This window comes from Ictidomys tridecemlineatus, chromosome 15 (genome assembly GCF_052094955.1).
Source record: "Ictidomys tridecemlineatus isolate mIctTri1 chromosome 15, mIctTri1.hap1, whole genome shotgun sequence".
NCBI lineage: Eukaryota > Metazoa > Chordata > Mammalia > Rodentia > Sciuridae > Ictidomys > Ictidomys tridecemlineatus.
This window is the reverse complement of record NC_135491.1, coordinates 45353287-45376424: the sequence shown is the minus strand read 5'-3', so window position 1 is coordinate 45376424 and position 23138 is coordinate 45353287. Positions and strand designations below refer to the sequence as shown.

Sequence of the window (23138 nt, the reverse complement as noted above, 5' to 3'; positions counted from 1 at the left end):
GAGGAACATTAAAAGTCCTTTTTCTAGCCAGGTACAATGGCGCATGCCTATAATCCCAGCAACTCAGGAGACTGAGGCAGAAGTATCAAAAATTCAAAGCCAGCCTTAGCAACTTAGTGAGGCTCTAATCAGCTTAGAGAGACCCTATCTCAAAATAAAACATAAGCCAGGCACTGTGGCACATGCTTATAATCCTAGGGGCTCTGGAGGCTAAGGCAGGAGAATCACAAGTTCAAAGCTAGCCTCAGCAAAAGCAAGGTGCTAAACAACTGAGTGAGACCCTGCCTCTAAATAAAATATAAAAAAGGGCTGGAGATGTAATTCAGTGGTTGAGTACCCTGAGTTCAATCCCTGGTACTCAATCAATCAATCAATCAATCAATAAAAAGGGCTAGGATATGGCTCAGTGATTAAGTGCCACTGGGTTCAAGCCCTGGTATTAAAAAAAAAAAAAAAAAAGTGTCCTTTTTTCTGTAAATAAGCAGATAGTTCTAGAATGGTCAAAAGAAACAAGACACTTCACCTGGGGACAGATATTCCTGTAGTAACTCTCTGGTGAAAGAGACTGCTGGGGACATGCAGCCAGAATCTTTGCAATCAAGTCACACTTCTTCCAGTCAGCAGCTGTTGCCTCAGCATCACTTCCGCCAGCTGCTCCGGCTGTCACAATGGAGAGAGATGTAAAACAGTCACAGCAATTTCCTATGTAAGGTTCTATGTGACAAATCTGCATTAAATTTAGGATAAAGAGTGTTTCTTTTCTCTATTAGAAATTGTTTATTTCTCCCAGAGACTCAGGAGGCTGAGGCAGGAGAATCTCAAGTTGAAAGCCAGCAACTTAGGGAGGCCCTAAGCAACTCAGACCCTGTCTCAAAATAAAAAATAAAAAGGGATTGGGATATGGCTCAGTGTTTAAGTACCCCTGGGTTCAATCCCCAGTAACAAAAAAAAGAAATTGTTTATTTCTTCTGCAAGATAATCTGCCCCTCTGTACTTTTCTTTCTTTCCTTTCTCCTTCTTTCCTTCCCTCTCCCTTTCTTCTTTTTTGGTGGTACTGAGGATTGAACCCAGGGGCACTCTTACCACCACTGAACTACATTCCCGGCCTATTTTATTTTTTCAGACAGGGTCCCACTAAATTGCAGAGGCTGGCCTCCAATTTGCAATCCTCCTGCCTCAGCCTCCTAGGCAGTTAGAATTGCAAGCATGCTCCACTATGCCCAGCTGTACTTTCCTTCTGGAAAAGTCAGAGGAAAAAAAGTCGCATTGAATCATTGTACTAATATTATTCATGTGATGTGAATACTAGCTTCTCAGTGTTTATCTCTGAATATGTATTTCATTTAAACTTACTTAAACTATAGCCATTCTTAAGCAATTATAATACTGGAAAAATATATAAACAGTGGTTTTTAGAAACTGAACAACAGGCAGCCCAGGTCACTGATCACTGAGAGAAGAGAAGCAAACTAGGCAAACCTGATAATTACTCTCACTACTTGGGGAAAATTTTCAGCCCTAGCCCATTAAGGGTAGCCCAAATGAACTGTTCACTGGGTCAAAGAAACATAGTCAGAGGGCTCCTCTATCAAGTCTTTGATTTGCATATGTAGGTGAGGAAAATACCCCAAGGCCAAGGAAAGCACCAACAGAAAGAAGTAAATGTGATAGTTCTCAAGTTCATAAATGAGTAAGAAAAATTTGTGTTTCCACTTACCAGCATGGAAAGACCTCCTAATACACAGGATATCAAATAGAGTCCTAGGAAGGTTTTATTGCCTTAGTAATGAAGTCAAATTACCTTAAACTGAAAATTTGCTCTAGAATCACACTAACAATGTTGAAAAGCCAGGATCACAAGCTGAGGACGTGCCTCAGGGTTAGAGCACTGGCCTAGCACTTACAAGGCCCTGGGATCAAACCCCAGCACCACCAAAAAAAAGGCCAGGACAAAGGGATCAAAAAGATCCCAAAAACTTCAATGTATCGCTGAATAAAACCCAACAAAGGTATACAACAAAATCTAGCACCTAACAATGTAAAGTAAAAACACACAGCATCAAGTCAAAAATTATCAGTCAAGCCAAGTACAAGTGGCACATGCCTGCAATCCCAACAACTAGGGAGCCTGAGACATGAGGATCACAAATTTGAGGCCAGCTTCAGCAATTAAGCAAGGTCCTAAGCAACTCAGCAAGAGTCTGTCTCAAAATTAAAAAAAAAAAAAAGGCTGGGAATGTAGCTCAGTGGCTAAGTGTCCCTGGATTAAATCCCTAGTACCCCCCACAAAAAAAAAAAAAAGAAAGAAAAAAATTTACCAGGCATATCAACACAATGGAATATCATTCAGTCATAAAAAATGAATAAAGGACAAAGCTAGCAGAGTGGTGCACACCTGTAATCTCAGTGACTCATAGGCTGAGATAGGAGGATTGCAAGTTATAGGCTAGTCTTGGCAATTTAGCAAGATTCTGTCTCAAAATGAAAAATAAAAAGAGGGCTAGGGATATAGCTCAGTTGGTAGAGTATTTGCCTCTCATGCACAAGGGTTCAATCCCTAGCACCACAAAAAAACAAAAATAGAAAGGGCTGGTGATGTGACTCAGTGGTACAGCATCCTTAATTCAACTCCCAGCACCACCAAAAAACAAACAAATAAAGGAATAAATGACTGATTCATGATACAACATGACCAAACCTTAAAAACATGCTTAGTAAGCCAGGTATGGTAACACACTCCTGTAATCCCAGAGACTCGGGAGGCTGAGGCAGGAGGATTGAAAATTTGATGCCTGACTCAGCAACTTAGCAAGACCCTATCTCAAAATAAAAAACAAAAAAAGACCATGGATATAGACCGCTGGTAAAATACTCCTGGGTTCAATCTCCAGCACACACATATACACACACATAAAAGAGAATGACAACAGAATTCTCAACAGGAGTCATACAAACCAGAAGACAACTCAGGGACATCCTTGAAGTATTAAAAAAAAAAAAAAAAGTAAACCCAGAATTTTGTACCCAGTAAAATATCTTTCAAAAATAAGGTGAGGTCTGGGGCTGGGGCTCAGGTGTAGCGCACTTGCCTGACATGTGTGAGGCATTGGGTTCAATTCTCAGCACTATATATAAATAAATAAAACAAAGGTCTATCAACAACTAAAAAGATATTTTAAAAAACATAAAGTGAAGTAAAGACTTTTTCAGACAAAATAAAAGCTAAAAGAATTCACTGCCAGTAGACCTAAGAAATGTCAAAGGAAGTTTAGGTAAAAGGAAATTTGGATGGAAATTTGGATTTGCATAGATAAGTGAAAAGCGCCAGGCACAGTAGCCCTCGCCTAAATCCCAGCTACTCAAGAGGGTGAGACAGGAACATCACAGGTTCAGGGCTAACCTTATTAATTCAGCAAGACCCCATCTCAAAATTTAAAAAAAAAAAAAAAGAGCTGGGGATGTAGCTCAATGGCAGAGGGCTTGCCTGGCATTCATGAGGTCCTGGGTTGAGTCCCCAGTACTGCAAAACAAGCAAACAAACAAACAAAAAGTGAAGAGTACCAAAAATGTCAAATATGAGAAAAAAACAAGATATTACCAGATAACAACAATACATACATGCACCAGTAGAAGGAAAAAGTTCAGAAATACAGGGTTCTAATTTTCTTATAGCAGCTCTCCAATCTGCATGCTCTTGGATAAAGTCTAATACTTCTTTTCTTTTCTTTTTTGCAGTGCTGGGGGTTCAAACCCAGGGCCTCATATATATTAGGCAAATGCTCCCCACTACACTACACCTCCAACCCTCAGTCAGATTTTAAAGGCAAAGACTAGAGGCCAGTGATTCACCTCAAATCTGACTCAAAAGGAAATGGATAGCAAAGAAAGAGAAACATGCTATTTCTTACCGCCTGCTCCTTCCAAAATGCCCCGGACTACTGCCTGAACACCACTGGGTCTCATTAACCTTTCTGAGAGCAGCTGCCCACACAGACGCCGAAGCCAAGCTGGGGCCCGACATCTAAGCTGTGTCTTCACATCTGTGCAGGACTGATAAAAGGAAAGGAAGATGTGAATCGTGAATATCAATGAAACACATATAGTATATAGAAGCTTTTTTCAAAGGCACTGGGTCATACTGACAACAGTGTACTGTACAGATTTGACAACAAAAACATTTGGGGCTAGGCATAAAGCTCAGTGGTAGACCATGTACTTAGCAAGTACAAGGCCCTAGATTTAATCCCAGCACTAAAAAAATATTTTTTTTCCTTAAAATAAAACAAAATACCAAGTCTCTCCTTTACAAAAACCTTTAGCATTACTTTTATTTTCTTTTTTGGGACTGGGGATTGAACCCAGGAGCACTTTACCACTTAGTTATATCCCCAGTCTTTATTTTTTATTTTTGAGACAGGATTCTGCTAAGTTGCTGAGGCTGGCCTCAAACTTATGATCTTCCTGTCTCAGCCTCCTGATTCACTGGGATTATAGGCATGTGCTATTGTCACTAGGTCAGCATTAATTTTAAGAAAGCAGAAATACAGTGATATATATATTAATGAAATTTCAAACCCAGAAAATGACAAACACATCAATGTGTACGTAGAATTTGGGAATACAAAATTAATATAACCAATCTCTAAATGTAGTCCTTCCAATCAACTCTAACTTCCAAAGAAGATTCTTATGAATGTTATTTGCCATTAAGAGGGCAGTTTACAATAGTGAGGGAACATGCCAGACCGTGCCTCCATGATCTTGACTACTCTGATTCCCATGACCCAGCAGTTTCTAGAAAAAGCTGTATTTCTTCAAGGGCTCTTTTCGAAAGACCTGTGGAGCCATCATGAACAAAACAGATTTGGTGTTCTTCATTTTGGACTAGAATGTTAACCATATTGCTGACAACAATTGCACTTAACTATATAAACATCAAAATTAGTGACAGAAAGGGCTGGAGATGTGGCTCAAGCGATAGCGTGCTTGCCTGGCATGCATGTGGCCCGGGTTCGATCCTCAGCACCACATACAAAGATGTTGTGTCAGCCGGAAAAAAAAATAAATAAAATAAATATTAAAATTAAAAAAAAAAATTAGTGACAGAAATATTTAATCCTAGTCTTGGGATGTAGCCTAGCCTGTGTGAGACCCTGGGTTCAATCCCCAGTACTGTAAAAAAAAAAAAAAAAAATTATAACTAGCTTGTCCTCTCTTTTATTTAACGAGGATTAATAACTACCATTTATTTAGAGGGCTGTGATGTGCTAGGCAGTATATTAAGTATCTCCCACAAAATCTCAAAAGGGACTTAAGAAGGAATGGAAAGGTTTACAAATTCATATACCTGCATGCTAGGGTTGAATTCCAGTGTGCCTAATCCCAGGGCCTCTGCTTTTCATGATGTTCTTATAACATGTTTAGTTTAATCTGGCAAACTGTGAACTCATTCACAGAAACAGTACGAGGCACAGAGGCCCAGTGGAAGGCTACCAAAACATTATAGGGATGAGATGGGGTCACTGGAGATACACGGTCAGTTGACTGTTGTTCTTACCTACAAGCTGCTTCTTTGGTTCTTCACTCTTTATGTAACTAGTTTCAAAACTAAAATTTAGGTACTAAAAGCAAACTAAATCATTTCAGATAAATTAGTTAAAAAACAAGAAAGAAACATTCTTATGCCTAGTTGTATACTAGTACATTTTTAACTTTTAGTCAGGGTCTCACTAAATTGTTTAGGACCTCACAAAGTTGCTGAGACTGGCCTTGAATTTGTGACCAGCCTCTCCCAGCTGCTGGGATTGCAGGTATGCACCTCCACACTTGCCTCCACACCCGGATACTAGTCTGTGTTTTAAACAAAGGAGTTAAAAATAGAAACAATAATTGCTCTAGTTTTAATTTCTTAACTTCTAAAACTCCACTCAAAGAATAAGATGTCCAAATACTTCTACCAAAAGAATACATTGTAAACAGTTAAATTTTAGTTTAAAAAAAAAAGGATCTAGTTTCAGAATGAATAAAATATATTTTACATAAAATTGCCATAGCCTGGGCTGGGGTTGTGGCTTAGTGGCAGAGTGCCCACCTAGCACTTTCGAGGCCCTAGGTTTGATCCTCAGCACTACAGAAAAATAAAATAAAGACTGGGTGTCCACCTACAACTAAAAAATAAATATTAAAAAAAAAAACTGCCATAGCCTTAAAAAAGTGATCATAATATTCTTGGGAAAGTATACATGATTCCACTAATGAAAAGGCATTTTATATTATTCTGAAGGTCAATGTCTTTTAGTTTTGTTTTGTTTTATTGTATTAGAGATTGAAGCTAGGGTAATTTACCACTGAGCTATATCCCCAGATTTTTTATTTTGAGACAGGATCTTGCTACATTGCTGAGAGTCTCACTAAATTGATGAGGCTGATTTCAAACTTGTGATCTTCCTCCGTCAGCCTTCTGAGTCACTGGGATCACAAATGTGTACCACCATGCCCATCTGTCACTAAGTTTTATAAATACCATTTGATGATCTTAAAAAAAAACAATGAAGGGCTGGGGATATAGCTCAGTTGATAGTGTGCTTGCCTCCTATGTATAATCCCCAGCACCACACACACACTAAAAAAGATCATTAAATAGGTAACTAAAATTATCTAATTTTCTAAGAGAACATAGCATACCACACACTAACAGTTCACCCAGGAAAATACCTGGGGAGGTCCTCCCTGGAGGATAAGTAATTCACGGACAGCCAATGGTTGATACACTTGATCCAAGAGGTCTCTCAAGGCCCCCCTGGATACAGTCCTTTCCTCTTCAGTTAAAACCTACAAAAAATATGGACTCAGCTTTAGAGGAATACAAACCAGGCAGGAAATACAAGATAATAATTTACAACACCAAACAAAGGTTGTTATGAATGGAGAGAAAGGAAGGCTTCTGTCCCCTCTTGACTTCCTTCCACATGGAGGAAGCTGTCTACAAAAACACTCCTGGCCCTCTCTCCATCCCCAGTCACTCCCCTTCTAGGCAAGAGATATAGCTTATCTTACTGGTGACTACTGAATACATTCAATCACTAGCTAGTTTTGATATGCACTGTTCAGCTCACTCCTCTTCTATCTTGTGAGAGTGAGTTCACATTCTGTTCTGCTCAGTCTTGCTGAGCAGGGGCAAATCCCCTCGCCATAGGGCAGAAGGCAATGTAGTTTTCCAGCACTGCTGAAACTGGTATATAGTAAATATGTCTAATTCTGCAGTGTATCATTAGGAAATGTCTCCATCATAAGTTATCTCCTCCAACTGTCTTTATAAGCAACAGAGGTGATGTTTTTCTGGTAGCTTCTTCTCTTTCTTTCCTTTCTTTCTGTACTGGGGATTAAACCCAGGGATGTTAGACAAACATTAGGCATGCTAAGCAACCACTCTACTACTGAGATATATACCCAACCCAGAGGTAATATTTTTTACTTTTCATCTCTCTTATTTTGTTAGCTAGTGTTTTCACTCATTCAGAACTTGGACAGTAAACAGAGGTTCTATTCTGGGGCACATCTGAGTCCCAACAGTATAGTCTCCCTTTGGTAATTAGCACTCACAGTGAAATAGTCAAGGTCTTGCCTATTACATGTAGTACACTACTATGTGAGGGCTACTCAGAGCAGCAGCTATTGGTGGAACTTTTTCCAGCTTTACAATGTACATTCACATTGCCCCTCTGTCAATTCTTATCCCCTTTCCTACTCGGTTCTTGGTTTCCCTTTTCTTTTCTGTCTCCTGCTTAAGACTCCTGCAACATTGCTTAGCCTCAGAAATAGCACACAGACCTGTTGACCCAGGTGCTCCATCTCAGGGAAATGCAGGCTGTAGGCACTGCTAGAACTGTCGAGATGCACTGCCCTCAAGTAAAGAGCACAGGGCTCTGTTGAGGCATTAGGGAAGCTCATAATTTTGGGCTACTTCTTGGATAATAGTGGCTTTGCGGCAAATGATTATAAACACAGAAAAAAGTGAATAAACAGGAAAGGAACAAGTATGAGGGTGACACAGGCACATGAAAGAGAAGTGAGGGCATGGAGCAACCTGGATGTGGCAGTTAAGGATCACCAGAATATAGGCCACCCTGACCCCTGCTTCATTTATATCTTAACAGTTTCTGACTAATTCCTATGTTGACAAATGAAGCCCTTCAACCCCCTGCCCCAAAAAAAAGATTCATTTACCCATTGTCTATCCTTTGGCATTCAATAGGAACTCCAGATCTTTCAATGGGCCCATTTCAAAGAACTAAGAGTTATCTTTTGTAACAACCAGACACAAACACACATATTCTCTCTCTCCATCTCTCAATGTATGTTTACCTCTTCCATGGGTATTAGTGGTTTTTTGGTTGGGCAGAATCCCAGCTGGCACAGACCTGCTGCGATATCCCCAAAGTGGCGGCAGAAAATCAAGCTCCCGAGAGATGTGTGCTGCCCAACACTGAGGAGGGCCTTGCAGCTGGTATACAGTCTCCGGGTTGCATGGGGAGCAACATCCAAACGCACGACGTCTTGAACAACGGCACCAAACTCAGTCCTATATCTCAAAGGAACTCCAACACCAGGCATCAGATAGGGACAGACACCCAAAATGACTACAAATTGTAAAACGGACTGGACCATCTTCTGTTGTGAGATACTAAGTGTATCCGGGCTTAGGGTAGGAGCGACTTCTGGAGTCTTAGGGTTGGGTTTACCTGGATTGAAGGCAGCTGCGAGGTGGGTCATGGTTTCCTTCAAGCACAACAGCAACAACAAGGCTTGAGAGGTAAAACTCCAAGTGATGTCCACAGAGTTTTGTGGCCATTCTGCCTTATTAACAATTTCATCTCTTAGTAGTTTCAATTTCTTCCACTGAGGATCCTTCAGAAGTTTATCCTCCAAGGCAGACAGATTAGATTTTAAAGTAGCCAATAAGATATCATGTTTTGTAATCTGTAAGGAACTTGAGCCTGATCCTTTAGAAATTAAAAAAAAAAAGGAGATTATATATTATATGCAGGGAAAATAAATTATACTTCCTTCTGTGTGGAATGCCTTGCCACCCTACCCAGGAGACTGGAAGTAAGGAAAGAAACAAAACAAAACAAATAAACAAAAAAACAGATGGAGCATGGATTTTTAGGGAGGTGAAACCATTCTTAAAAATAATTCTGCCTTCGAGTGATGCACATACCCATAATTCCAATGACTCAGTAGGCTGAGGCAGGAAGATCATAAATTTGAGATCAGCCTCAGCAACTCAGCAAGACCCTGTCTCAAAAATGAAATAAAAAGATGCAGGCCACAGTGATACATGCCTGTAATCCCAGCGGTTTGGGAGGCTGAGACAGGAGAATTATGAGTTCAAAGCCAGCATCAGCAACTGCGAGGCACTAAGCAACTCAGGAGACCTTGTCTCTAAATAAAATACAAAAATAGGACTGGGGATGTGGTTCAGTGGTTGAGTACCCCTGAGTTCAATCCCCAGTATAAAAAAAAAAAAAAAAAGAAGAAGAAGAAGAAGAAGAAATAAAAAGAACTGGAGATGTAGCTCACTCAGCGATAAAGCACCTCTGGTTTCAATCCCCCTCTGAGTCTAATACCCAGTACCAAACACACACACACACACAAAATAATTTCGTACAGTATTATAATAGTATATACAGACATTATATATTTGTTCAAGTTCATAGAACTGTATACTACCAACTGAGAACTCTAAAGCAAATTATGGATTTTAGTTAATAAAAATATATCAAGATATGTTAATCAATTATAACACACATACCACACTAATGTTAATAATAGGGGAAATTAGGATTGGGGTGGAGAAAGGAGTATGAGAACTCTCTCTACTTCCTGCTCATATTTTCTATAGACCTAAAGATGATGTAAAAAATAAAATCTAATTGTGTGGGACAGCACACACCTATAATCTCAGCAATTCAGGAGACTGAGGCAGGAGGATAGCAAGTTCAAGGCCAGCCTCAGCAACTTAGCTAAGACCCTATCTCAAAATAAAAATTAAAAGGACTGGAATGTGGCTCAGAAGTAAAACACCCTTGGGTTCAATCCCCAGTGCCTAATAAATAAATAAAACAACATTGTTCTTACATTTTTTTTTTCTTTACAGTGCTGGAGATCAAACCTAGTGCATGTTAGGCAAGCACTCTACCACAGAGCTACATCCCCATTACCATTGTCCTTTCAAAATAATGAGAACCAGAATAGTAAGAATATTTCTCTAGGGCTGTCCAGAGTTAGTGTTCTAATCCACTAGTTTTAAAATCTGATTCCTTGGGCTGAGGTTATGGTTCAGTGGTAGAGTACTTGCCTAGCACATGTGAGGCACTGGGTTCAAACCTCAGCACCACATAAAAATAAACAAATAAAATAAAGGCATTGTGTCCAACTACAACTCAAAAAAATTTTTTTTAAAAATCTAATTCCTCGGGCTGGGGTTGTGGCTCAGTGGTAGAGCGCTCGCCTAGCATGTGCAAGGCCTGGGTTCGATCCTCAGCACCACATAAAAATAAATAAAATAAAGATGATATTGTGTACAACTAAAAAATAAATAGATTTTTTAAAAAAATCTGATTCCTTTAGTTCACATAAAACCCAAAAAGGAAATGGATGCTCTCATGGCTTCTTGCCACTAAACATTAAATCACTAACCTATCTCTATATGACTTCCTGTGACTTTATAAGATCTTTGAACCCAAACATGGGACACAAAGAAGGTGATTTGAAACAAAAGCTCTTACTTAAGTATGATCCAAAAGCCTCTTAATAGTCTTTTCTGCCCTCTACTGGTGATGAAAATGAAATCTATGGTCCTTGAAAATAAATGGAAGCACTCCCTTAAAGCAGTGGTTCTCAGTGTGGGTTTGAAAGGGTTCCAAAAATTCCCTCAGGGGGTCTTCAAAGTCAAAACTATTTCATAAAGGGCTGGGGGTATGGCTCAGTGGTACAACACTTGCATGTGTAAAGGCCTGGGATCAATTCCCAGCACCACAAAAAAAAAAAAAAAAACTCTTGTTATGACGTTATTTGCCATTCTACTCTCTAATATGAGTTCAGAGTCTATACTGGTAAGAAAACATCTTGTTGAGTTTTAGTATATTATACAGGAAAAATATAAACAACTATCTGAAAATGTGATTGAAATCCCTCCCATTTTTTCAACTACATAGCTATGTGAGTCTCAGGGATCTGTCACTTACTTCAACCAAAACAATCAGGATCGACTGAATGAAGCAGACATAAAAATCTAGCAGTGCCAGGGGCTGAGGTTTTGACTCAGAGGTAGAGCACTCACCTAGCATGTGCAAAGCACTGGGTTCAATCCTCAGCACCACATAAAAATAAAATAAAGATATTGTGTCCACCTATAACTAAAAAACACATATTTTAAAAAATCCAGCTGTGCCAGCATACCCCTGTAATTCCAGCTACTTGAGAGGTTGAGACAGGAAGATGGCAAGTTCAAGATCAGACGGGCAATTTAGAGAGATTATCTCAAAATTAAAATTTTTTTTAAAAGGGTGGGGGCTGGAGCCTGATGATGAAGCACTTGCCTCCATGAACAAGACCCTGAGTTCAATCCCCAGCATATCTATCTCTATCTCTATCTCTCTCTCTCTCTCTCTCTCTCTCTCTCTCTCTCTCTCTCTCTCTCTCACACACACACACACACACACAGCTGTAGGCTGGGGATGTAGCTTCGAGGTAGAGTGCTTGCTTAGCACATGTAAGGCTGAGGATTCAATCTTTAAAAAAAAAATCTTCTAATAAGCCACACATCAAATATTAAAACAAAACAAAACAATGATGCTCTTCCCTCTAGTCATTTTTCATTTAAAATGTCATTATTGAGCTGGGATGTAGCTCAGTGGTAATGTATCCCTAGGTTTAATCCTCAGTACTACAATTCCAGCAGCTCGGGAGGCTAAGGCAGGAGAGTTGAAAGTTCAAAGCCAGCCTCAGCAACAGCAAGGCGCTAAGCAACTCAGTGAGACCCTGTCTCTAAATAAAATACAAAATAGGGCTGGGGATGTGGCTCACCCCCACCTCCAAATTCATTGTGCTAATATGTAAAGGGTTTATTGTTACTTTTAAATAAATATTTTAAAGGTGTTTCTTAATTAAAAATTAATTTTTAGTGCAGTAAACGTTGACACATATATACCACATAAAAGCTCTTTGAAGCCCTCAACATTTTTTTTTTAAATCCACCAACAGATTGATAGATACTAGGGAATAAACTCAGGGCGCTCTACCATTGAGCCACATCCCCACCCCTTTTTATTTTTTATTTTGAGACAGAGTCTCACTAAATTGCTGAGGCTGGCCTTGAACTTTCATTCCTTCTATCTCAGCCTCCTTAGTCACTGGGATTACAGGCCTATACCACCACTCCAGGTTTGGCCTTTACTTTTTATAAACTAAATTTCACTAATATTAACAGTCTTCAAATTCTGCTTAACACAATTCATAACAATGGAGGTGGAGATATCCTTATTTGTTCCATGGTTGATAAAATACACTAAACTGGGTACAACTTTAATCCCAGTAACTTGGAAGGCTGAGTGCTAAGGATCACAAGTTCAAGGCCAGCCTGGGCAATTTGGCAAGACCCTATATCAAAATTATTTTAAAAATATATAAAAAATTAAAGACTGGGATGTAGCTCAGTGGTAAGGCATCCCTGGGTTTAAACCCCAGTACTACACACTCTCTCTCTCTCTCTCACTCACACACACACACACACACACACACACACACACACACACAAAAGGCAGGGGAATAGAAAATGCTTAAAGTAACAGAACTTTTGAAGGTCAAAAGTAAAACCTTGTTGGATGTTTTCCTTCTTTTCATCTAATTGGAATCCAGCCTCAATTCCTCTTTCTTCTATGATTCTTAAGTCTCACCCACACATAACTTCTCCATTCAGTTGTTGTTACATATGCCACCCATTGACCACTTGTTATCCTGCCGTGTTGGAAATCTCCCCAAATAGACAAGATGCAGACAGCACACTGTGTTCATATATATATATATACACACACACACACACACATATACACATATACATACATACATATACACATATATACACACACACACTATCTTTATGTATTTATTTATTTATTATGTGGTGCTGAGGCTCAAAACCAGTACCTCACACATGCTAGGCAAGCGCTCCACCACTGAGCCACAACCCCAGCTCCTATTTTTGTATTCCAAAAGCACTGAGGAAAGAATATAAATTGACTCCTTGTAAATATTACTTCAAAGATAGTGATCAAAATAGGTAGACGGATCAAAAATGTTTAATTCAGTTGTATATAATTTCAACCAATACTTTCTTCCTATCTCCTCAAGACCCTATGTTCATCAGGGCCATTCTTATTATGTATAGGTACTTCTAAATTCCCTTAGCAGCTAATAGAATAAGGAAAAAAACAGCTCAGGGCTGAGGATGTGGCTCAAGCGGTAACACGCTCTCCTGGCATGCGTGGGGCACTGGGTTCCATCCTTGGCACCACATAAAAATAAAATAAAGATGTTGTGCCCACCAAAAATTGAAAATAAATATTAAAAAAAAAAAGAAAAAAACAGCTCAGTGGTAGAACATGTGCTTAGCATGCACAAGACCCTGGGTTCAATCCCAGTACAAAATATTAAATGAAAGAGAACAGAAGGCAGGTTTACACAACATATAATAGATTATATATACAAAATAATATGATCTTACCACAGCACTTATTCTTTTTCAAATAGGAATAAGTCAAATGAATATGCATATATAACTTCACCACATAGCCTTAGAGATTAGAAGGGCCTTCTGTAAATGAAGTTATATGTGTTTTGTGATAGATGACTACTTCCAAGTTTCTGCTTATCTAACCTTCTTCTCAATGGTATTGAATATAACTACAGTTGCTAAACAAGTGACCTCTCCTTTAGCAAATTAAAGTATATTTTGCAGTTTGACTCTAACTTGGGGGGCAATGTAGTGTTTACCATGTTTTAGTGGAAGAAACCTAAATTCAAATCCTAGCTCTGCCACTTCTTAGTTTTACGTTGGGCAATTTCCAATGTACCTGAGCTTTGGTTCCTTCATTTATAAATATAGAGCACAGGGCTGGGGATGTGGCTCAAGCGGTAGCGCGTTCGCCTGGCATGCGAGCGGCCTGTGTTCGATCCTCAGCCCCACATACAAACAATGATGTTGTGTCCACCGAGAACTAAAAAATAAATATTAAAAAAATTCTCTCACTCACTCTCTCTTTAAAAAAATAAGTAAATAAATATAGAGCAAAAGTAATACCTCTATGATGGGATTGTTGTGAAGATTAAATGATACATACATAAACAGCATACTATGGAGAGTGGCACTTAGCACTCATTTACTATTATTAATAACTTCTTTTCAGTTACCATTAGTATGGTTGTTGTTATGGCCAGGGATTGAACCCAGGGGCATTTAACCACTGAGCCATAACCCCAGCCCTTTTTATTTTGAGATAAAGTCTCCCTAAATTGCTTAGGGCCTCACCAAATTGCTGGGGCTGACTTTGAACTTGTGCCTCCTGCCTCAGACTCCCAAATAGCTGGGATTACAGGTATATGGCACCTCATCCTGCTCCCATTAGCACAGTGTTAATGTATGCAGCTGTTGCAATTTTAGGTCAAATACTGTGACTGAGGGGTTGGGGTTGTGGCTCAGTGGTAGAGTGTTTGCCTAGCATGTGTAAGGCCTCAGCACCACACAATAAATAAATAAGGTTTTTTGTCCATCTATAACCAAAATAAATACACACACACACATCATCTTAAAAAATATTGTGACTGAGAACATCATCTTATGGACTTTCATGTGCCTTTACCTTACTAATCCTAAAATCCTTTCCTCCACTATATATATTTCAATTATGAGCAGGGCTCTATTGCTATTTTTATTCCTTTTTTGTGTGAGTGATACTGTGAATTGAACCCAGAGCCTAGGCACATACTAGAAAAGTGTTCTACCTCTGAGTTACACCCCCATCCTTTTTTTGGGTGAGGGGAATACTAAGGATTGAACTGAGGGGCCCTCAATCACTGAGCCACATCCCCAGCCCTTTTTTGTATTTATTTTACTTAGAGACAGGATCTCACTGAGTTGCCTACCACCCGCTGTTGCTGAGGATGACTTTGAACTTGCAACCCTGCTGCTTTGGCCTCCCAGGCCCACTGGGATTACAGGCCTACACTACCCCAATGGGCTACCCACCCATCCTTTTTAAAAATTTAACTTTCAAGTTCAGGCTAACTTGCCCAGGCTGGACTTATATTTTCCATCCCTTTGCCTCAGTTGAAATCACCTGTGCCACAGTGCCCTCCTACCAGGGTTCTATTTCTTAAGTCCTTTCCCAAAGTTCCAAAGCTCCAGACAGTACCAGAGGTTTCATATTCAATAATCTGCCTTAATCCAAGAAGAGGATGAGATAGGGCTGGGGTTGTGGCTCAGTGGTAGAGCAATCGCCTAGCATGCTCGAGGCACTGGGTTCCATCCTCAGCACCACATAAATGTAAAATAAAGATATCGTGGGGCTGGGGCTCAGTGGTGGAGCACTTGCCATGCAAGTGTGAGGTACTGGGTCCGGTCCTTGGCACCACATAAAAATAAATAAAGATATTGTGCCCATCTACAACTAAAAAATATTTTTTAAAAAAATATTGTGTCCACCTAAAACTAAAAAATCGATGAGATAGTCTTCTAATTTGATTGAGAGAGAGAGAGAGAGAGAGAGAGAGAGAGAGGGAGGGAGGATCTCTATGAATTGATCTTCCTGCCTCAGACTCCCAAATCGCTGGGATGACAGGAATGACAGGCGTGCGCCACAGCGCCCTGCTGGACCCCATGAATTTGGGGTTACTTAATGACTTCCAAACGCCACCACCTGTCCTCAGTGGTAAAAGAGTGCGAGGCTCAACTCTTGCCAAGGTACCTTCAGATTCTAAGTTGGGAGGATCTTATTAACTCAGCACAGAAGATTCAACGTGACTGTAAATCCCTCCTACCAAATTGGAAACCCCTCAAACTTCAAACTTCACCGCTTCCCATTTCGGGACTCCATGGCACTCTGTACAGATCTCTAGCGTCCACCCAGGCCCCGGGCCCTCAAGCGATTAGGACCTCACATGCCACCTCTGGGCGCCTGAATCCCTCTGAGGCTGTTTCCTCAGCGCCCGCCCCTGAGAGGGGCAGAATTAAATAATGGACCCCGGACGCTTAAAAGTGCCTGGCGCGGAGAAGCCCTCAAAAGATGTTGCTAGTACCAGTCTTGAGCAGCTCCCATGCCCTCCTTGAGCCTCAGTCTCCCCAAGTTTGAAAAGAACCTGGACAATGCCCAAATTCCTTCAGCAGCAGGGTCCCGAGAAAGCCTGAGGGGCGCACGCTGAGGGAGCAAGGCAGCGCTGGAAAAGTGGCCGCCCAGCCCGGTGTCGAGATGCGTCTTCTCACCTCCCGGGCTCAACAGCAATTTCAACGCTTCCAGAATCTGGTCCAGACCGCACGTCTCCACAGCCCCGCTGCCTACCGCCGGTCCCGGGGCCGCCATGACTGGAGTGGAATATGACGCCTGCGCGCTGCTCAAGCGCCCTGGTGGAACAGCGCTGTCGCCATGTTGAGTGCGTCTGGAGGCGCTGTGCGCGGCGTGGGGCGGGGCCAACTCGGTCAGGAACGCCCCCTTCGCATAAATATTGGTTTGGGGTTACCTTTCCTCCCTGAGCCTGGTGATGGACGAAGCACCGCACAGTTTTAGAACTCAGTATGAAAAATTGCAGGATAAAGCAGCAGATAGCGAGGCAGGAGGATCACGAGTTCCAGGGCATCCTGAAAAACTTGGCAAGACGCTGTCTGAAAATAAAAAATGAAAAGAGGGCTGTGGATGTAGCTCAGTGGTAAGTCAACCCTGGGTTCAGTCCCCACTCCTGGAAAAAGAGAGCAAGGGAGGGAGAAAGAGAAGCGGGGGACGTTTATCATAAAATAATATATATTTCTGCCGGGCATGGTGACAGACACCTATAATCTTACTGACTCGGAAGGCTGAGGCAGGAGGATCGCAAATTCGAGGACAGGCTAGTCCACTTAGTGAGATTTTTGCCTTAAAATGAAAAATCAAAAGGACTGGGTATATGGCTCAGTGGTTCAATCCCGAGTATTGCGAATAAATAAATCCCCAGTACCGCGATGTAATTCAATATGAAAATACTTGTGTATTGCAACATGGAAAGGCAAAATGAGGTAGAAGCGTGCTTACATCTACTTATAGATGAGTTTGAATAAATAAAAATATTCAATTGAACATTGCTGACTTATTTGTGACATCTAAAAATATATACAAAAAAGAATAAATATATACATATATGACCATGATGAATGTAACAGCTACAGATGTTGATATTGGTGATATGTTTTTTTGAAAGGGACTTCCAAAATTGATCTTTGTTCTACTTATCTGCTTGTTGTATTCCTAGAAAATTCAGACTAGCAGGTGCAGTGGCACATACCTGTAATCCCAACAACTCCTGAGGCTAGGAGAATTAAAAGTTCAAGACCAGCCTCAGGAACTTAAGGAGGCCCTAAGCAACTTAGCCAGAACCTGTCTTAAAATAAAAAATAAAAAGGGCTAGGGATGTAATTCAGTGGTAGAGTATCCCTGGGTTCAATTTCCAGTACCAAAAAGAAAGAAAATTGTAAAACAGTGCCCCCACAAATTGTGTTTACATATAAAACAGAATGAATTTAAAATTCAGATAATCAGAAACAAGTTTTTCACCTACATAAATTGTGATGGGGCATTCATAAGTTGCAGGACAATGCTTCTAAGGGCAGAACCTTTATTTTTGCCTGAGTCTTCTCTCATTAAAAGTTGATTATGATGCCCTATCAATGTTGCAAGAACACACCCCCACTCTCACCACCCACTTTGAGAAAATTCTCCCTGAGACCCTGTGGTCTTGATTTCTTGCAGATGACTGACCTTCAGCATTAACTGCTTGAAGTCTAGGGAAGCAGATGTATTCCATATGCAAACCCATGGCTGTGGAGAAAGAAACTTTCCATTTAGTTCCTCTTTCTGAGCCTGTTAGGCCCCTTTTCTCTGAGTTCCGGCCCAATTCATTGACCATTTCCTAATCTCTAAAGTGAAGTGATAATTGAACTGTTTTCATAAAGCTACCAAAGAAAGTTAAAATGACACTGCTTCAAATATTTGGCACTTTTTGCTACAGAAGAGGCTTAGTAAATAGTACCTGACCTTTCTCTTAATCTCTTCAAATAAAATCCTGCCAAAGCATCTTTAAATTAGAAAAACATCTTTGAAGTAGAAATAAATGACCAACAAAATTACTATGTGCTGGGAGCTGCCACATAGGAGCTGAGCGCCCCCTAGCTTTGAACGATGGGAATGTGGAGATGTGGCAAGCCAGCAATGGGCTGTGTGTGTGAGCTGTGAGCATTTTGAGTGCAGAAAGTGGACTAGACTGACCATGCAGCTCTGTCTGGGCTGTGCACCTATTTGTGGACTTTCGCTTGCTCTGCTTTTGATCATCCCACTACACATGAGATGGGCATGGCCTTCTAAGATGTCAGTCAACCTGCTGACCTGCAAGACATCATGAAGCCCTGAAACCTGACCCTTTGCCTCATTTGAATGGCTTCTTCCCAGTAAAACCGGGTTTAAGGTGTGCTGTTTCTCTTTCTTGCCTGCCTTGCCTCCTTTGTGGGAGCTGGGTCAGAGGAGCTGTTACAGAACCCAAAGAAAAAAGGTATTTCTCTGTCTCTGTGTGATTATTTCATGCTATCCCAGTTCACCTGGAGTGACCCTGACTGGTTTAGTTGTGTGTCTCGACAATAATGCTCTTTCATTGTTTTTCCTTCCAGTCTTTGTCACTAGATAAGTTTTATTCAGCTATCTATGGGCACAAGTTCATTTTGGGGGAATAAAAAAAAAAACTTAAGCTGATTTAGAGTTGTTAAATATTTAGTGAAATGGGTATAACGCATTTTGTGGGAATGGGGCAGAAATGAAGTGGGGACCCTCCCACCTTATGTGAGGAAATGACTCAGGAGGCTGAAACAGGAGGATCACAAGTTCAAGGCCTCAGTAAATTAGCAAGGCCCCTTAGTGAGACCCTGTCTCAAAAGACAAAAATTAAAAGGGCAGGGGTTGTGGCTCAGTGGTAAAGCACCACTGGGTTCAATCCCTAGTACCAAAAAAAAAAGTATAAATCCGACTAATAGACTGCTAAATATTTTATGTCCTCCTACCTAGAAAAAATAATGTATTAATATGGAGAATTGCATGGGGGAGCCTGATTCTCTTTACTCCTCACAGTCGTCTCCATCCTGCACCATGAGGGCTTGGCACTCACATATGGGGATGCCCCAGCCCTGAACATCCCTAGGCAACTTGCCTGCCTCCCACTGCCGCAGTCTGGCTGGGTACAAATCACGAGCCACTGAAGCAGGAACAAACTTTATTTCTGAACTCCACCAGCACACTCCACACACACTCCTGGGAACTGCCCCAAACGCCACGCGGCTCCTCCAGGAACCAGCAACCGGAAATATCCCTCCTCCGGCACTTCCCCAACTAATGGGAACTCTCCGGACTCGCGGGGATTCCGCCCGAACTCAAAAGTCATCATCTTAAATGGCTCGCTAGCGTCACCTCTCAACCACTACTTCTGGCAAAAATGCCATTCTTCATCCTGACTCGGCTGTGGCCCTCAACATCCCACCACTCATGGCCTGTGATTGCTCACCCGGGAAGCCTGATGTATCTTACCAAGGCAGACCAAGTGAAGAGACCCACTTATCCCAGGAAGCAGGCTCAGGATGGTTGGGCAGGGAATTCCAGGGTCCTGAAATTTGAAGATTTGGGGAATGGGGTAGTCAAGGCTCCCAGACCCGGCAGATTTCTTGCTCAGAGATAGGGGCATGGTGAAGAAGGCCAGCTGGGGCCTCTGAAGCTTGGGTCTCAGGGCTAAGGCCCTACCAGATAGGCCGGCCACAAGTAAAGCAAGTACTGGTGTGGGACTAAAAAAAAGTGATAGGATTCCCAGAGTTGAGAATCCTTTATACCAAATATATGGAACTTACACATTTATGTTTATAATCCTTTAAGGTCTGTAGGCTTTGATACTACAAGTTGAAATTCCTAATTTCAACCCTTCTCTATCACTGAGCATTTTATTTTTTAAGGCAAGGTCTTACTAAGTTGCGCAGTCTGGCCTCCTACCTCAGCCTTTCAAGTAGTTAGGATTACAGGCATGCACACAGCTGGCTCACAAAAGCTTTTTTAAATAAAAAACCAGATATGTCCCAGGTGGAACAGTGGGGGATAAACATGTTATGTATGTTAGGAGTGTCCCACGTTCATAAGACTTTAGTGTGCATTGAGCTGTTTCTGAAGAAGGAAACATTCCCAGGCTTCTCCAAGCCTCAAGTCACACAAAATAGGTTTTTAAATTCTGTCTCCTAAGAATCAGATATGAAAGCTTATGGGATTTTTAGATTATAGGACTTGAAGCAAGGAAATTCCTTCCTCGGTTTGCTCTGGATAGTTTTTTGTTTGTTTTACCAGGGATTGTACCCTGAGGTGTTTTACCACTGCACTACATCCCCAACTCTTAGGGCCTTGCTAAATTCTGAGGCTGGCCTCAAACTTGCAATCCTCCTGTCTCAGGTGCTGGAATTCCAGGCCTGGATACTCTGGGCAGCTTTGTTAAAAACATGAAGCATAGCCTGGGGAATCCCTGTAGTATATTATTAATAAATAAGCATTACAACCAATCTTCACAAAAGCTATATCTAAGAGGGATCCCTCCCTTTGCAAAGAGCTATCTGAGGATATACAAGACACACAGAGGCCTGTATTCACGTAAAATGTGTTCATTTGTCGTTGGCCAAACAAGGAGCCCATTACCAGGACTTGAGGGACAGCAGCTGAACAAGTCATCAAAGCAGGCTATGGGTGTTTGCTCAACCCAAAACCAAGGAGACTAATAGCACTCAACGACTATCAATGGCTGTTTTACAGAACAGGAAAGACCCCAGCAAATTAAGTGACCTTAAGGAGACTATCTTTTAAAGTTACAAGTGATAACTAGAAGAGTTGTATTCTATTTTCATAATTGGCCCCTAAATTATTATTTTTTTTGGGGGGGGGAAGGGCTGAGGATTGAACCTAGATCCTTGAACATGCTAAGCAGTGTTCTACCAGTTTCCCCAGCTCATCTATTGAAGACTATCTCTTCCCCCACTGAGTGGTTTTGCACCATTGTCAAATACCATTTGATCACACATGTGAGATTTATTTCTGAGCTCCTTAATTCCCCCAACATTTTATTTTGAAATGCCTTCAACCTGAAGATAAATGGAAACAGTACATGAATGCTTACATACCCTTCACGTAGATCCGGGTGTTATGAACATTTTGCCACATTTGCTTTCTCACTAGCTCTCAATTTAAACTTTTTTTGAACAATTTTTAAATTAAATTCCTGATGTCATGACACTTTATCCCTTCAGCATTTATATTAACAGTTCTCTTAGAGCCATGCAACCAGTATTGGTACCCAAGATTTATTTCCTAAATGAATCAGATTCAACTCCCCAATTTCCCAAAAAAGGTCTTTTTGTAGATTTTTTTTGATTTTCACTCCAAGCCTATCAAGATGGCTTGGTGGCTCTTCAGAAGCTAAACATAGAATTAATTACATGACCCAGAAATTCTATGTCTAGATATATTCCTAAAAGAATTAAAAGTAGAAACTCCAATGGGTACTTGTATGCCAGTGTTCATTTCAAAAGAAAAATGTAGAAAAAGGTAGAAACAACCCAAGATAAACACAATGGATAAACACAATGTGGTATATGCATACAATGGAATACTACTTAGTCTTAAAAAGGAATGAGATTTTGATACAATATGGATGCACTTTGAAAATTATACTAAGCACTCCAAAAACAAAAATACAAATAAATTTCACTTACATAAACTATAGAGAATAGACAGTAATAGAACAGATATGTTTTGAATTATATACCTAAAAATGATAAAATGAAGAGTTTCAGTTGGGATGGTGAAAAGTCCTGAAGATGGACCGGTGAGGACAGATGCACGTGTTTAATTTTATACACCATGATTTAAAAAAAAAATCACACCCCTCTAGCGGGGTGGGGAAAAAAAAGTTGTCAGCCTATCCCAAGCATTCTCAGCAGCACTATTAACATTTTGGGCTGGATAATTCCTTATTGTGTGGGACTGTCCTGTGCATTTTGGGATGTTCAGCAGGATCCCTGGCCTTGACTTGATCACAGAAGGATCTCCCTGGTACCTCCAGAAATTATTCAATGTTCCCTGGCAAAAGGGGCCACAAACGGCTGGGGATATAGCTCAGTTGGTAGAGTGCTTGCCTCATATGCACAAGGCCCTAGGTTTGATCCCCAGCACAAAAAAAAAAAAAAAAAAAAGGTGGGGGGGCACAATTTTCCTTAGTGGAAAACCACTGGCCTATGCTAACATTGCTGACTAGGTGAGCATCGCTTGAAACTACTTTTGTTCCCTAGCTAGAGGTTCACTGAGTCTCCCATTGACCTTGGATTTTTTTTTTTTTTTTTGGTGGGGGGAAGTGCATTGGTACAGGGGTTGCTGGGGATTGAACTCCTGGGCACTAGACCACTGAGCCACATCCACAGCCCTATTTTGTATTTTATTGGTGTCTGATTGGCTTAGTGCCTTGCTTTTGCTGAGGCTGGCTTTGAACTCCAGATCTTCCTTCCTCAGCCTGGGATTACAGACGTGTACCACTGTGACCAGCTCCCATTTGACCTTGGAATTTTATTGGTTTCACCACATGAATAATGGATAGTCTTTGAGCAGAGTTACATTTTGAATATAGTTATTCTACTTGCGACAGAAAAGGGGAAACTAAAAATTCTGGAGAGGTCATTTCACCCTGAGGCTTCTTTCTGCACATCTTAAAAGAATTCATCCTTTCCATCTTCCTTTTGCCTTGCTTAGAATTTCAGTGGAAACAAATCAAACAAG

General features: G+C 40.9%; 1 protein-coding gene across 5 annotated transcripts in view; it reads right to left on the bottom strand.

The window, feature by feature from the left end:
* The window catches only part of Tango6 (transport and golgi organization 6 homolog), a 173069-nt gene extending 156342 nt beyond the window's left edge, over nt 1-16727 (bottom strand). For 3 of the 5 annotated variants that reach the window (XM_078032582.1, XM_078032586.1, XM_078032584.1), the window contains exons 1-5: nt 16541-16726; nt 8365-9002; nt 6715-6831; nt 3909-4050; nt 524-660 (exon numbers count right to left, since the gene is read on the bottom strand). In XM_078032582.1, the coding sequence (XP_077888708.1) occupies nt 524-660; nt 3909-4050; nt 6715-6831; nt 8365-9002; nt 16541-16637 (1131 nt within the window). In that variant the 5' untranslated portion in view covers nt 16638-16726. Of the gene's footprint in view, nt 1-523; nt 661-3908; nt 4051-6714; nt 6832-8364; nt 9003-16540 lie in introns of all 5 variants that reach the window. The other 2 variants (XM_078032585.1, XM_078032583.1) reach the window with 2 other exon arrangements.
* Between the last annotated feature and the right edge of the window lie 6411 nt (nt 16728-23138).